The sequence below is a fragment of the Drosophila rhopaloa genome, unplaced genomic scaffold (genome assembly GCF_018152115.1).
Source record: "Drosophila rhopaloa isolate 14029-0021.01 unplaced genomic scaffold, ASM1815211v1 contig_163, whole genome shotgun sequence".
In the NCBI taxonomy this organism is placed as follows: Eukaryota; Metazoa; Arthropoda; class Insecta; order Diptera; family Drosophilidae; genus Drosophila; species Drosophila rhopaloa.
Window position 1 is genome coordinate 1,653,130 of NW_025335043.1, and position 16,395 is coordinate 1,669,524.

The window sequence follows — 16,395 nt, forward strand, 5'->3', positions numbered from 1 at the left end:
AAGGTAATTGTGAAGTACGTGTTAGGTATTTTTCTTTAATGTACAAAGCGATTAAAAAATGTTGTATATAAAACCAATTTACATTAATCAAATTTAAACTCTTTAAATGCCGAAGCCATAATCAGCCCTCCGCCGTTTTGACCAACCCTTTTTATCCTAATGCCAATGCAAGCAATACCAGACTGTCTGTATGTGGACAATGACAATTGCCCACAAATATATGACGGCTGCAACAGCAACCACAACTATGTCACGCAATGAGGTATGTTACCATGTGAATTTGTACCGAAAAAAAAAGTACAGGATTAAGATCTGGATCAGAAAATCTTAAAATGTATTGGCTGCGTAAGAATGTATACAATTCAAATTTCTTTTTTTGCAGTTGAATATTTTGAATTCGGTTATTATATTCATTCATTTTGCAAAATATGCAAATATAGCAAAGGTTTAGTACCAACAATCTATCCGATTAAATTATGGTTTATAGTTTATTACTATCTTCATTTATTTCATCAATAAATATAAGAGGACTGGTAAAAACCGATTGTTCGGAAAAATTAATAGTTATTTTTTCAGTGCATCTGTATGTGCTGTTCTTGCGCCTCATTTTTCGCTAGCAATCAAACAACATATGCTGTGCACCCTCTCACGCGACGAACAAGGACCAACTGTGACGGAGGATATGGCCACGCACACACAGACAGTAGCTCACGGACTGGGACACGCACTCTCTGATCCACACACACACACATGGTCAAAAGCAGTTAGAAGGACATGCGGTCACATGGCAGCCGCATTGGCTGTTGATAATTGAATAATTAACATTGTTTAAAATGGCTCAACCTGCGGATGGAAAGTGAGTGAAAGAGTGCGGCGTGGCCGGAGCACGTTGATCCGCCGTCTCCCTTCCGCCAGACATCCTGCAGGGTAGGTCATCGGGTCAAATGCAACCACAATGTCAGCCAGCCCCCACAGCCCACATTTTAAACAATATACATTTTTACCTGCAGGGAAAAGTTGAACACACAAATAGATATAGTATAATTGGGTTAGAATGGTTATATATATATATATATCGTGTGTGGTTCATATTAATATAATTGACTGGCGGTGGGAAAATCTTTTTGTTATATGTCTGCCGTTTATTGATTAAAATCCCAGTTTTTAGCCACATTGAAATTGAAAACTTGTCAATGTACTTTTTACCCTTGAAGTGAACGGTTCGATTTTGGGATAAGGAATACAATTTTAAAACATGCATAACGCAAATTCTAGTAAAAGTGAGTTAATACTTATTAGTAGAAATTTGAATTTTCATTTAAGTTAGTGTAAATCATATATTTCATATTTAAAGTTTTAAGGAAAGGTTAGGATAATAATCAAATCTTGAAGAAATCTTTATGATTTGTATGATAGGCTTTATTAAAACGATTTTCTGTTAAAAATAATAAAAGTATATAAATAAAAATCATATAATTTCTTAAAGAGTGAGCTCCATTTCACATTCCAACTTTTTTCAAAAATCAAGACATTGATAAAGTAAATGAAAACTTAGAATGGCGCTCACTTTTTATGAAAACATACGATTTATATTTAGAGTCATCGGTTTTTAAGAATTCTAGGTAATGAGTATCGAAAGCAAGTAACTTTTGACATTAAAATAAATAAGTTGTATAAATATTATTTTATAAGATAAGCCCAAGAAAAATATATTTATATGATAATATACCTAATTATAAATGAAGCTAGCTAGTTAATAAATATTTTTTAAATAATCTCTCCTTTAGCCACTCGGAAGGCTTTTTCCTCCACCAGCTCGTCGCGACGTAGTAGCAATGGAACCGGTGGCAGTGGCCATGAGGCGGAGGAGGACGAGGAGGAGCAGGTCTTCCAGGAGGCCTCCTCCAGTACAAGAACAAACAGTGTCGATGGGGGTGGCAGCAACCCACTCTCGAGTGCCGTCAGTACGACACCGGTTACGGATTTCTATAGCAATGCCACTGTACTCATTACGGGCGGAACCGGTTTCGTGGGCAAAGTGTTAACAGAGAAATTGCTTCGCTCGTTTGGATTGCGTAAAATTTACATGCTGATACGCAGCAAGGACAACATGAGCGTGCAGGAGCGCTTGCAGGGCTTTTTCAATGAATCGGTAAGTGTCAGCGCCCAGGATGCGGGATCCTGTCGAGCTCCCCCCTTCCCGCAGGCAAGGACAATGTCGGATAAAAACCAACCCACTGCCTCCGACAGATATTCAATAGGATACGCGAGGAGGCACCGCAATTGTTGGAGAAGGTGCATCCGATACGCGCTGATTACAGTGCCATCGACCTGGACATTGATTCCGCCGACCGAGCAATGCTCTCGTCTGAGGTCCAGGTGAGTAAGTTTTGTTGATGTTCCACCAGCCATTCCTGCCGCCACCGCATCACCGCACCTGTTTCGGTCTACGTTCAACTGCCACTCCCCTGCTGGCAATTCAATCAATGGACTTTTTGTGTGAGAAACTTTTCATGGGCTTTTGTTGTGTTTGCCTATCTGGATGGCTCCCCCGATTCCTGTCTGTCCCTATCTATTTACACCAGAAAAAAAAAATTAGTTCTTATTTTAATAAAAAGGATTGAGAAAGTGAAGTAAGCAAGTTGATTTGGTAACATTATTTGTCGCCATAATGAATTTTTTTCTCTAAATTCTTTGTATGTAATAGTTTACTTAAATTTAATTTTAACTATTGAACTATTGAACTCTGAAAATTCTTGTCTACACAGATTTCTTAAATTTTTTATTCAAATTAAAGTCTCAAAACAAAAAAAAAATAAAAATTCGATAGAAAATGTTATGAGATAATGAAAAAGATAAATTACAAAATAATGTGATTACAAAATTTAGGAAAAAAATACTTGAAAAATGTAATACTTGAAAAATTTAACTTTTAAAGTTAAAAAGACAAATGAAAAATCAATTACACCGCAAAACCAAATGCCAGTTGTGGCGTTACTGTTCAGGCTTACACGCTCCAAATGCTTACTCTTATTTTGAGTCGGTAACAATAATTGTAATCAAATTAACTTGGTTTAGTTTTATTTATCACTTAAAAATTGAGGAACTATTTATAGCTCCATTACAAGTTTTTTTGTTTTACTTTTTTAGAAACATTTCAGATGGTTGCAACTTTTAAAATTATTGTTAAGAATAGTGCTTGTAATTAACATCGCTATAAAAGGAATTTCAGTATAAATCTATTAAAATCTAGTAGACATTTGTCTACTGTTGTAACCTCCAATTTTTTTTTAAGTGCTTCTCTGGTTATCGCAACCTTCCCCTCGGCTTCTCTGGCTTGTGCATTACGTATACGTAAAACGTTGCATGCCAAAGGCAGGCGCAATGTTTACGACAACACCAGCCAGGCAGTCAGTTTATTTCTTTCGTTTCTCGCCCATATTTTTTTGCTTTGTTTTGCTGATCACAAGAGGCACACGATATGTATGCATGTGCATATATATATATATTCTACTTTTCAACAAAAATTGAAAAACCCGCCGCCACGTAAAACTGTGAAAATGTGTAGAGCATCCTGGCCGGTCGTCTGCTCCTGTTGCTGTTGCTATTGCTATTGCTGTTGCTGCTGCTCCTCCTGCTGTTGGTTATAAAACACAATATATAAATAAATGAAAATTCCTGTGCATGCTTCAAGTGCTCGGCATGCGCGAGCCATTGTCCTGCCATCCGGGCACATCCGCATCCACATCCTCATCCGCATCCGTTGGTCGTTTTTATTTTTCCTCAGTTTCCCGTTCTGTTTGCAAAAACATTTTGCATACAAGTCACTCGAGCCTGGTCGGTCTGCTTAGAGTCCGCGTGCACTGTTTTAAGCTGAAATTGCTTTGTTGTCGATGTTCAATGCACGCGCCACACTGCAGGATTCCCGCCGCTGCTCCTGTTCCTGTTTCGGGTCCTGTTCCATCTGCCACAGCTTCTTTTGCTGACTTTGAGGTTACCATAGAGCGCAGGCCAAACATTCCCCAGCAGATCGCAGCAATAATGGTTGTCAGTGATGGAAAAGGCCCGACCTCAAGGGACATAGTCCTTGCCAGTATGTATAAGTACAAATGTAAATTACATTGATTTTAAATAAAACTTTAGCAAATATATTAAATTTAGCTGAAAATATATATTAGAAAATTTTACATTTATCAGTTTATCATGTACACAAATCTATTGATATGCATGTAGTTTTATGATATACATTTTAAAAAAATTTAACCCCTTACTGATTGATCATTCAAGTCTAAAGTAAATAAAAAATTTCCTTAGTTACATATCGGCGAATGTACCTTTATAAGCCCAACTAGTGCCTTTCCATCTCTGACTGTTGCTGCTTTGTATGCACATCTCTTGTGCATTTTGCATGAGCTTTTCCCTGCTGCAGTGCTTTGCTCTTTTTTTTGTTTTCATTTTTAATATGCATTACAATTCGTGGGTCTGGTTTATCTTCCTCGTCTGTAGATTGTCTTCAATGTTGTGGCTTCGGTGAAATTCAATGAGAAACTGAGCGACGCTATTGACATTAATGTTCTGGGCACGAAGAAAATACTCGATTTGGCCATGGAAATGAAACAGTTAAAGGTAAGGTGCTTTCAAATAAAATGTGAACTCATTAAAGGCTTGATAGTGGTTACAGATAATGAACGTTTGTTAGGTGTAAAATGCATTTAAAGATCTTCTGAATAACGTTAAGAAAAATAATACAATTTTTATTTGGAAAAATGGAATGCAAAATTTGTATTGTCCTATAACTTGGTTTGTCACTCGGAAAACCTTAAGAAAATCATATAAAAATTTGTCATGGCCTTTAAAATTTCATCAACATTTCCTCTCTCTCATTTTACGAACTAACCAATGTATCAGCAATCAATACACTGGCATTCAATATTGATTCCACGCACATAATTTTAAAGCCGATTAAAGTCACATCATCCAGCTATCATGCCCGACATGGCCACATTTCCATTAGTGAAAATAAACAACGGTAAAATATACGTTAAATATTCACATATCGCGCTTTTAAGTAACCAAAATACATAATTCCCCAGTCTGCATACATGTAAAAATATTTGAGTATGAATTGTAATATTTACGTACTGTTTTCTCTCTTTCTCCCGAATTTCCAACTTATTTGGGTGATGCATATTTTACGGCGTTGGCGGGCAAACAATTTCCAACACAATTCAATCAACATTCGACATGCGTGTTTCCCTCCCGATTTCGGTGGTCCCTCCAATTCAACCTCCCCGTGGGCACAGTCCTTCGTGCACATTTCAACACTCTACTGCAACTGCAATCGCAAATTTATCAAGGAACAAGTGTACGAGAACGAAATTGGCTACGAAAAAATCATGCAGGTTGGTAATGCTTACATAAAAATGAAATATCAGAAAAAAATACAAGCAACACATTTAAGACTCCAGAAAAAACTATTGCGGATCCATATATATCCTTTTAGGAAACAGCCTCTTTAACATAATAATGAAAGGCGACTTACACGAATTGGAACTCAAGAGTTTTCATTTAAAACAGAATTGCATATGGTAGCTTTTGTTCTGAAAACAATTATTTATTAAAAAAATTATTTTATATTTTAAGATTGGTCAACCGGAAGACTTTGTTTAGAAAGAAATAATAATTTTTATAAAATCTCCTACCTATTTTAATTATTAGGGGCTTTAACAATAAATATATTAAATAATTATTGATTCACAAAGTTCACAAATAATTTAAAATTGGTGTTTGAAAAAATTAGTTTAAGTTCTGAGGAATTTGATTTTGAAACATTTTGAAAACTCCACAACATTGAATATTTAGCCTTCAAAAATTTAAATTAAAAGTTAATTGTAGTTAAAAGTTAATTGTAGTTAAACTACAATATTATTCAGTTTAATTTTAAGTTGTTTAAAAAACAATACTCTTTAAAAATATGTAAATCGGAAAACCTTTTTTTTTTAGACAAATCAGATGTTGTCTTGTCTATGACCCAATATACCCTTTAACAAACGAATACCGTGCAAAAAAAGTTGCAAACAAAAATCCTGAATATCATTTTTGATATGCGATATGACAGTTTATTTAAATTGGAAAATGTTTTCACGAGCTTATATATTCGAATAAATTCGCAGATCTATCGCACATTCGACGACGAAACGCTGGAGAAGATGCGGCACTGCCTAATTGGCCAGATGCCCAACACCTACACCATGACCAAGAAGTGCGCCGAGAATCTGGTGAATCATCGGGCATTCCACATGCCAGCGGGCATCTTTCGACCACCCATAGGTGAGTGGGTGGCGTACGGAATATTTATTGCGGTTGCAGACTTGACTTAACAAACTAATTGTCAGATAATTAGCACAAATACCCAGGGGCAGGCATTGTGCAAACAAAACCACACAAGAAACATATTCCGCTCTGCCATGGAGAGATCCCCCGGAGGATCTTTGTGGCCCAGGAAAAAGGAATATTTAAAATTTAGTGAAAAATGGCCAACAGAGTTGTCTTCATTCGGTAGTGGGCGATGTAGGAGAGGAGAGGAGGGAGAGGAGACTTGGGGTTTACCAGATAAAGGCATGTGGAAAAAGTTTTTATATTTTCGGGTCCTTTTTTGTGATTTTGTTTGCTTCTTTGTTTGTGCTGCTGCTGCAACAAAACGCAACGTAACGTAACGAACGAAACGTAACAAAAAGTCAGTGGATGGCTGACTTGGTTTTCCCATCGTCTCAGTGCTCAGGGGAGGGGGGATTCTGGCTGCCGAAGCTCTCGAGAAACAAAGCACAAACAAATTTTCATTTATTTTAACACAAAAATGCCAAAGCATCGTCCTCATGCAGCTGGAACCTAAGCTGGCTGTGCAAACGAGAATGGCAATGGAAAAAGACATTTTTCGGTTGATCGGGTAGATATTAAAATACCCTAACTTTGATGTTTAGATACTGAATTTAAGAATATTTAATAAATATTAAATATTTCTCAATTTTAAGATTGATAAGGTATCTAGTTTTTAATTGTAATTTACGAAGTACTTCTCCTTCTTGTCATCAAACAGAAATCATTAAAAGATTATAATTTTAATCAGTTTCTTATTTGCCTGACCAAAAAATTAGGGACAACATTTTCCTCACTAACAGCTTGTTTAAAATAGAAAACAGGATGTCATAAACCCAAATTTTTTTTAAAAGCTTACATTATATAAGTGAGAGTTGAATTTATTTATCAATTTTGCAGTTACTAACTATAGATAAGCTACTTTTTACATCACAGCATATTAACTCCATTGCCCAAGAGTATATCGAAAAAAAATCAAGTCCAAAACTTGCAATTGGGAGTCAGGCATATCAGTTAGCGAAATGGCAAATGGAAGGGGATGTTCGCAATGAGTTGGTGGAGGTGGGATTGGAGTTAGGGAACCGAACTGGTGGACCAGTCGCCGCCATTATCGCTTTGACGTTGGCTAAAATCAACAAGGAAACTCCCGGTGGCCGCAGTAAAAGTCCTTCTCCGTCTGCGATTCTCTGGCCGGGCGAACAAAGCAGCCATTAATTCTTATTTATTCGCAGTAATGTCAACCTACAAGGATCCATTTCCCGGCTGGACTGATAATTTGTACGGGCCATCAGGTTTATGCACTTGGTCTGCCCGGGGACTCGTCCGTTGCATTTACGGCACGGCCAGCTGCAAGGCGAATATGGTGCCCGCCGATTATGTGGTGAATGCCATGATAGCAACCGCCTGGGATATAGCTCGAAGGTTAGTCCACATCCACGTCCACACCAACACTCAAACATCCTGCTGAAGCGGTGCCAGAGGATGTGTAAAAGTTGTAAAGAGTTCCACCGCAAGCTGATAGCATTCGGTTGTTTGCGGGCTGCAAGAAGGTGGAAATTTGTAAATACCAAGAGCGGAGAAATTAAGACGGGCAAAGGTCGCAGGTTATCACCTGTCGGGGGACTGAACGAGGAATGGGAAAAGTTCACTGCATTTCGGGATAAGACTTGTGGGTTTCGTATTAACTTTTTTGTATTTATTAAATTACTTCACCGAATTTATTTTGTTTTGTTCCTTGTGTTTTTTTTTCCAATTTTGTTTTATTCATCTTAATTTTTTCAATTATATTTTCATTAGAAAAATAAAAAGTCTTTAAGAATTAAAAAAAAATTTTCCATAATCTAATTTAAAGTCCCCAAATATATTAAGACTGGGTTTTAATTGAAAATTTAATTTTTTTAGAAATTCTAATATATTTGAACACCAAAATTTATTTAAATAATTTAGGTACTTAAACTAAGAAAACAATAATCATTTTTTTCCGAAAAAGTAATAGTTCGAAAGTACATTTATTCAGTATCCAATTTTTTTATGTGTCTCCGGGAAATGATTCCACATCTTTTTACTTCGCAGATTTAAAATCCGTGAAAGTAAAGTGGATGGTAAATCGGAGCTGCCCGTATACAACTACGTGTCCGACGTGAACAATATAACCTGGGGGCAGTATATGCATCTGTCGCGGAAAGGATTTCACGAACCTTTCGACAAGGCGCTTTGGTGAGTTCAACCCACACACACACTGTGTGGTACAAAAATAAATATTCTTTATTGAATTTTTCCCCAAAAAAAAAATCAACACGAAACGCTGCCATATTGTATGCATGTCTAATCCCATGCTTAAATATTTTCAAATTTTTGCGAACGGAAAATTTATCTATGCTCTGCTAATACCTTGAAACAACGAAACCTGAACGAAATTCGGAACAACAAATAAAAAACTCGGCCAAAACTACGTAAAAACGAAACCAACGTACACAAACTAAAAACACAAAACGAACTGGGGATTGCCAACTAAACCAAATCGAACCCAAATACCACACGGAATCGCTGGAATCGCCATATCCACGACCCCTCGCACACACGAATGTATATATCCTTCGATCGACCGCATTATTGTCACAGGTGCTTCTCGTACGTTATAATACCATCGAAGCCTCTGCATTGTGCAATTGCATTTTTCTTGCACAATATCCCAGCTTATATTTTAGATTTAATTGCCATGGTCACCGGACAAAAGCGCATGTAAGTACACTCACACATCGATTCAGCTGCTCTCATATACACACACCCTCACCCCAGGCCACGCCCACCCCCGTACCCCGCCCCCATTGAGAATATGTTTGCCAAGGTGGCAATGTGCTGGTGTGTGGGTTTTCGGGGTCGGCTACATTGAATGGATTTTAAATGGTACATGGAAAGGCAATTGAATGACCTGTTCAGGGTATTCTTCGGGGGCTTATTTTTTGACATCGACTTTGTTAAGGATAAAGGGGCAATCAAGAGCGATTAATATATTGAAGTGAAAATGATCACTGAATTTTACATATTTTTCTATGGCAAAGCTTACATGGAAAATATCAAAATCAAAGCGCGATTTCAAAATAAAAATGTTAGTCAAGGGAGCATAATAACTTTTATCTGTATATCCGTGTCGCAAGCTAAAAGTGGCAGTTTTTGCGTCTTGCTTTAATAGTAATTTTTTTGCCAGGTCTCATTAAATATGGGAATAACATATTTGAAAACATTTAAGTCAAGATCTTGGTGTAGTCATTTATAATTATCTAGTTTAGTCATTTAAGATAATTTTGAACTACAATCTAAGCAAATGTTGGGGCTTAGATTAGAACAGAAAACAAAATTCAAGTTTAAAAATTGTAATACCTTTGAGATTTCATAAACAATTTAAAAACCAAAGAGTTTTTAATTAGTATATATCTTGACATATTTATCAAAGCAAAATAAGAGTAAAGACATTTCGTTGTTTCCATCTAGTCAACCCTCTTGGCAAGCTTCTTAGTTCTGGGCGTATACGTAATATTTAACAAATTTCAATTAGAGCGCATTAGCCTCAGTATTGTAGGTGGGCCCCAACAAGACCACACTGCTCCACAACAGCTCCCCCAATTAACAAACATATTGACAGCAATCTCTGCATCCTTTCTGAACATCTTTTCCCATTCTTGTATTTTTACATGGAGAGAAACTATAAAAAGAAGTGAATATGAAATTGTTTTTTATTTTCTTGTACAATTGAAGCAAACTGAGGAGCCTAATTTATATTTTTTTAAGATTTACAAATATAAAATTATTTTTATAATAAGCCTGTGAATAGTTATTGAAATGCATAATGATGATATTTTGACTGACTCTGTTTTATTCATGGGTAAACTAATGTAATCTTAATTGTTCCTAAAGTAAATTATTTTTTGAAAGAATTAAGATGGCATTAGCGTTATTATCTTACAAAAACGTATATGGCTCCAGTACCCTTATATTCTAATGCTTTTTCCCTCCATGCAGCTATATGAAGGCGTATAGGAAGATATCTCGCATAATCGACATGATGGCCTGGTTCGGATTGAAGGAGTGGAAGTTCGCCCATCGCAACATTGACGAATTGAACGAGCTGCTGCCGCGCGAGGAGCGTTCAGTGCTGCAGTTTAACATTGCGACGATTAATTGGAGCGAATATTTCCGCTCATACCTCAGCGGCATCAGGCGCTACTTCTTCAAGGATAGCGCTAACGATAATAAATTACAGCAGCGCAAAACTATTTATCGCAGGTGGGTCTGACTCTCCAGGTGGGCCGAAAGAAGTAGAGGGCCAGGTCCTTCGCTAAGTAGTTTTTAATTACACTTTGTTTACTCCCTTTTGCATGCTGCTCCTTCTGCTCCTGCTGCTTCCTTTGCTCCTGCGTTGCATCTGTAACTGGACGCGCTCAGGATGCTCCTTTTGCACACGATGCTGAAGACGACATTTGGTCTTTCATTAATTATGTGCATGCTCAAAGTTTATCTCAGGATTTTCAAAATTATGCCAAAGATTGCGTTCTGAATGAGTGTCGTTATAAATTATAATCAAACGCGTGTATTCTTAATAAATTGTGCAGTTCTTAAAGCATCTCTGTCTTTTGTCTGGCATTACTCATACGCCGTGTGGCGCGAAACTTTTGACAACTTTTTTCGCTTGCTCGTTCACTTCTTTTCGCGCTGACAGACGTCTTAGTTGGCCCCTCACGGTGCGAGGTGAGTAAAGCTACCTTTCCCGAACTTTGTGCAAGCGGTTTTTTTTTCACCGCTGTATGTACGAGTATTACTTATATATATAAATATTTTGTTGTCACGCTGAGGTCCGTGAAATATGATGCAATTTCTGGCGCGATAAAGTTGCAAGGACGCCACGATCTCAAAGCGCATCAAAATGTGAGCTGTATGTGTTGACTTTGAGTGCGGGAAAGTTAGGAGTCCTTGTGGGTAAAGTTGCCAGATACTCTAACCCAATAAGATTTATGGAATCAAAGCTACGCAACTAAGGAATAATGCTGCCTGAGTACCACTAAATAAAATTGTTAAAGTTATCTGTTAAATAGAATTGAACGCCTAATAAAATTTAAATCAACATTTAAAATGAAATATAAAAAAGGTTGAAGCTTAATTAGTTGCATTGAATTCTAAACAATTTCTACTCTTCTACAAAAAAAATGATTAAACTTGATTAAATGATTATAAATTCAAATATATTTTATTTCTTAAAGAAGATTTATTGATCTATTTTTAAGTTTAAGGGTTTCAATCAGTATATTTTGGTCCATTTCTTATAGCAATTTTTAAAAAGTCATAATAAACTAAAGTTTATGAAAGTGTTCAAAAAAATTTTAATATGTGTTATCGTTAATAGCAATACAATTGCCAAATAAGTAAAAAAAATTCTCTTCTTATTCATTATTCACCAATCTTACATATTTAGTGAGCGTATTTCAACAGTAACAAACCACAAAAATATTTCGTGTAGTTTCGCACGAAAGAAATATGGCCAAGAAGTGAACGTAAACAACATGACAAAAACAAACACACACCTACCATAAGCAACATATGTAAGTGGATATATGCAGGGGCTATATACATATATAATTTTAGTTAAAAGTTTTATTTCTCGCATATTTCATATTCTTGGCTGAAACTTTTTTCCACCTCGAGCATTTCCTTGTTTCATATTTCATCCCGAAAAAGAAGGACAAAGAAAGAGACAGAGCAGGACCGAAAGCAAGTGGGAGAAAGCAGACGTGGTGCGCGGCGCATTCATTATTGTGTAATATTTTTACATTATTTTATTATAAATCAACAAAATGCACTCAACGCGGCAGCACAAAAAAAAAAAACAAGTTAAAAGTTGCATCTACGTCGACGCCGGCAGCGACTGCAACTTCTGCTGCTGACAGCAGAAACACATTAAACGTCATAAAATGCACAACGCAGCGAAAAGTCGCCGACAAAGGGGGCAGGCGGCCCTTTGCCTTTATAATTTATTTTTGCTTGAATTAATGTGAATACTTTTCACCACTTGGCTGCACAGAGCTGCCCCAGCTACCTGATAGTGGGGCTTCCAGCTTCCAGGACCCAGCCTGTGCCTCCTGATAAGGTAAGTGCTGCAGGACGCCCCCGAAAAATACTTTAAAATTATCATAAGTGCACCAGATGACACATGCTACTGAATGTAGTACAAATCGAAGTTGTAATATAACTTCAAAAGGCATACATAAGTAATATATGGATTTGGAATAAATACAAAAACTGAAATACTATTTTTTAGTCAAAAATTGTTTATTACTATTGTTGCTACAATGTATGTGGTATACGCATATCTTTTAAACACAAATTGACTTATAAGTAAACTACTGGAATAATCTAATTTAATTTTTGTTCATAGTTAGTTTTTTTTAACAACATTAGCTTTCAAAAGTACATATGTAATTTAATTATTTTTTAGGATTTTACAATTGAGAGCTAATAAAAGAATTTTTGATTTTGTATAAGTGGATACAAATTAAATTTTAAAAAATTTTGTGGAATATTTCTATCTGAATGATTACTCCTTTCCAGAGAAGTACAGTTCCTCCAAATTTCTTGCCGCACAGCTTTGCATAATTAGTCTGCTCATGGCAACTGACAAGAGTTGGTCAGAATGGAGCCGAAAACTCACCGAACAGGGGAAAATGTGCAACATCATCAGCTGTCAAGTGCCAGCTGCAAAATGCAGCACCGAATGTGAACATGCAAGATGTGCAGCGACTGTTGATAATCAAGTCAACATTAGAGAACACATACTTTGCTTATGCTATAAATTTCGAGAATAATTCAATACGGGAAATTAAAATATGCCTTACAGACAAAATAATTAAAATTTAGTAGTAGAGCTGCTATACATATGTGCTGTAAGGTGCATATCGATATGAAAGTAAAACGAAGAAATTACAATTATTTAATCAAATCGAAAAGTTTACATTGAGTGTGGGCATACGCTTTTTGAGGGACATATCATGAAACTGTATTAATGCACATACTTTTTTCCCCATTTCTGAAAATGATTGCGTGGAATGGCTATCACATGAACACAGTAATCCGCTCAAGTGGACTTTCTGTTACGCTAAGCGGGCAATGCGGCGTATGAGTAATATTCCAGCAGCAGCATCAGCACCAAAAATCGTACAAAACCAATAAAATTATTGAATGGAACCCAAGCATAAATCACAAGAATTCAGCTCAAGCATGTAAAGAATATTTAGCATGTTGGGCCACGTTTTCTGTTTGCGTTCGTATAGATTTTTAATTTAAAACAACCTGGGCGTAGGTAAGCCCGAGCACCTGTGACCAGGGAAAATGCCCTCGAAAGGCCATTAGTTGTTTGTCCAGGACCCAGCCTAATGTCCTCTTGTCAAAGTCCGCACTCAGACAGAGGGAGGACACTAACACTCGCAAAGGGGCATGTGAACACTGAGAAGAAATGTGACCTGCATTTTAAATTAATTGGTTGCTTTAAGAAGGAATTATGATCTTTAAATTCGGAACAGAAAAGATTTGACTAGAAATTATACCACAGAATTCCGAACCAAAATTTCCTAAAGACTTACCTAAATAAATATTTACTTTCAAATTATGTAATTATGTTTTTTTTTTTTAAGTTCAAATTTTGACCTAAAATTACCATATTTTTTCCCAGTGAGATCGGACAGGCTGTGCATGCAAAACGTAGCAAGCAATAAAGAAGATTTGTGTCGCCGTCGCATTTTGTGGATACATTTTTACCCCTTCACAATCTCTTCTCATCTGCTTCTTCCTGCACTGTCTTTTTTCGCAAATTCTGCAGAAAATCTCAGGCCAGAGTAGAAGTCAAGTTTGGTTTGGGCTAATGACCACAGAATGGCTGCTGGTTGCAGTCACTCAGCTTGTTTCAAAGGACAGGTACAGTACGGGTTTTGTCTGCATATGTAACTTAGGCAGAACTGGATTGTGATAGAAATGGAAAATGGGAAAAGTTTCTGACCATGTTTTGAACTTGTGATGGAAACGTACCACAAAATAATAACCAACCATTAAGGGTGCTCACACATTTCCAGTTCAAAAACATATTTTATAAATGCAAGGATTAGTTTCTCATTAAAATGAATATCTCTTAAATTTGTTATAAGTTACAAACAAAATTGTCTATATTTGTAAGGTAAAAGGCGTTTAAGACGTTCCTCTTTTAAATGTATTATAAAATCAATTTTCAAATATTGTGAATTCGGAGTTATCTAATTTAATACATTATTGATTTCCTTACTCCTAAAATCATTTCAAGGAAGAGATTTTAAAGAAACATTTTCAATCATTAAACCATTAAAACCGAAGTATTTTGGTTTTAATTACTGCATAACGATGTTAAACTCCTTTATCGATTCAATTAACATTCTGCAACATGTGGCCTCAATGCAATTTTAGCTCCAATTTCCACTCTCCACCCATTCAAATGTCTATTGATTGGATTCTGTATATCTTTGACCCACCCAATTCCCTTTCTAGTCCAGTTTGGGGCGATTGAAGCCCATTAAATTCTCCGTTTGCATGGAAAACTCAACTTTCAACGTTTGCTCCCCAAAGATTACCGCGAATGCACAATGGTAAAATAATCATAATTGCATATAAAATGTTAATGGGCAATGGACCACGACCCAACGGCAGCAAATGTTTGGCCAGCTCTTCGCCCTCTAAAAAGAAAAAAAACGGGAAACTTTTTAATACACCAAAGGACACATTTGGGCCCCGCTTTTCCACTCCCGGCCGAATGTGTGCGCCGCAAAATGCAAAAACAATTACGAAAACTTTGTTGCCGGGCCCAGGACCAATACCGCCCCCCACTCACCGTGGAAAAACAAGGGAAAACTCAACTCCAAACCAAATGTGGGAAATTTTCCAAGCACAACTTTATGCTGTTTTCCTTTTGCCCCCACTGGCTCGTTGCTTGTTGCTTTTTATTGGTTATTTGTTGGCATCTTTTCAACGTTCTTTTTTTTTTCGCTGTGTGGATTTTTGCTTTCATGTTTTCATTGCTCAAAAACAGGGCGATGGGCGGAGCAGCGCCCAACACTTAAATTTACATAATTTCCGCTCCAAGTCACCAATGTAAAAGCTTTGGCCAGGATCAGCTGCTTTTGGTCCAAAGGCGGCATTGCTAACTTTTCCGCCCCTGCCTTCTTTTTTTTTGCTTTTTAAAAACGCGGAAATGCTGGCAATATTTTAACGCTTCTATTTTAGTTGAATTTTGCACCGTGTTTTGCTCATGTTTTTTTTTTTTTGTGGCCGGGCTCTTGTTTTTGTGGTAGACCCAACACGTTGCTGACTTTTTGGCCTTTGGCAAGTGCACGAAACGAAAGTGCAGCCCAACTTGTTGTGGCCCCTAATACACCAAGGGCAACTTTATAGACGCTTAGCAATTATGGCCACGCCAACTATTTTATCCGCCCTCCCGTTTGCCATCGAGCCAAGTGAATGGCGAGTCCATCGAGTGGTTCAATGATAAACGATGGAAAGGAAAGGGTTGCCCTCTATCGATCTGTTCGACCATTTGGAGTGCAAAACAAGCCGCGGTGATGGTAACGTTAAAATGAATACCCATAGTATTGACTTTTCGACCTTAACCCAAAATGGCCTTTTAAAGTACAAAATTGGCAGAAGTTTGGCGGGAAAAAATGGTTTTATTTTACAACTACGTAAGGAAATTAAAGAGACCTCACAGGCCTAAATACCGATTTGAATATCAATTTAAGTTAACCTTTAAGCGCATCTCGTATTCCCCGATTTGGGTTTTTAATTCTTTTGGTAAAACCTTTTTGAAGTATTTTGGTCATTTGAAAATATTTAGAATACTATTTTCTAGAAGTTTTAAAATTTTATTTGTAAATATTTATAATTATTCTTTCTACTTTGATCTTTGAAGGAATTTAATTTCTGTTCAAAGCTTCGTATTTCCAAAATTTTAATATA

At 36.7% G+C, this 16,395-nt stretch overlaps 1 protein-coding gene across 1 annotated transcript; it reads left to right on the forward strand.

The window, feature by feature from the left end:
* Positions 1-1,207: 1,207 nt before the first annotated feature.
* Positions 1,208-10,996, forward strand: LOC108047325 (fatty acyl-CoA reductase wat). Its single transcript, XM_017127443.2, has 11 exons — positions 1,208-1,280; positions 1,788-2,152; positions 2,251-2,379; positions 4,507-4,626; positions 5,304-5,402; positions 6,174-6,330; positions 7,608-7,797; positions 8,449-8,592; positions 8,998-9,117; positions 10,396-10,659; positions 10,819-10,996. Exons 1-11 carry the CDS (start codon positions 1,256-1,258, stop codon positions 10,928-10,930), a joined length of 1,725 nt encoding a protein of 574 aa, XP_016982932.2. The 5' UTR covers positions 1,208-1,255; the 3' UTR covers positions 10,931-10,996.
* The last annotated feature ends 5,399 nt before the right edge of the window (positions 10,997-16,395 follow it).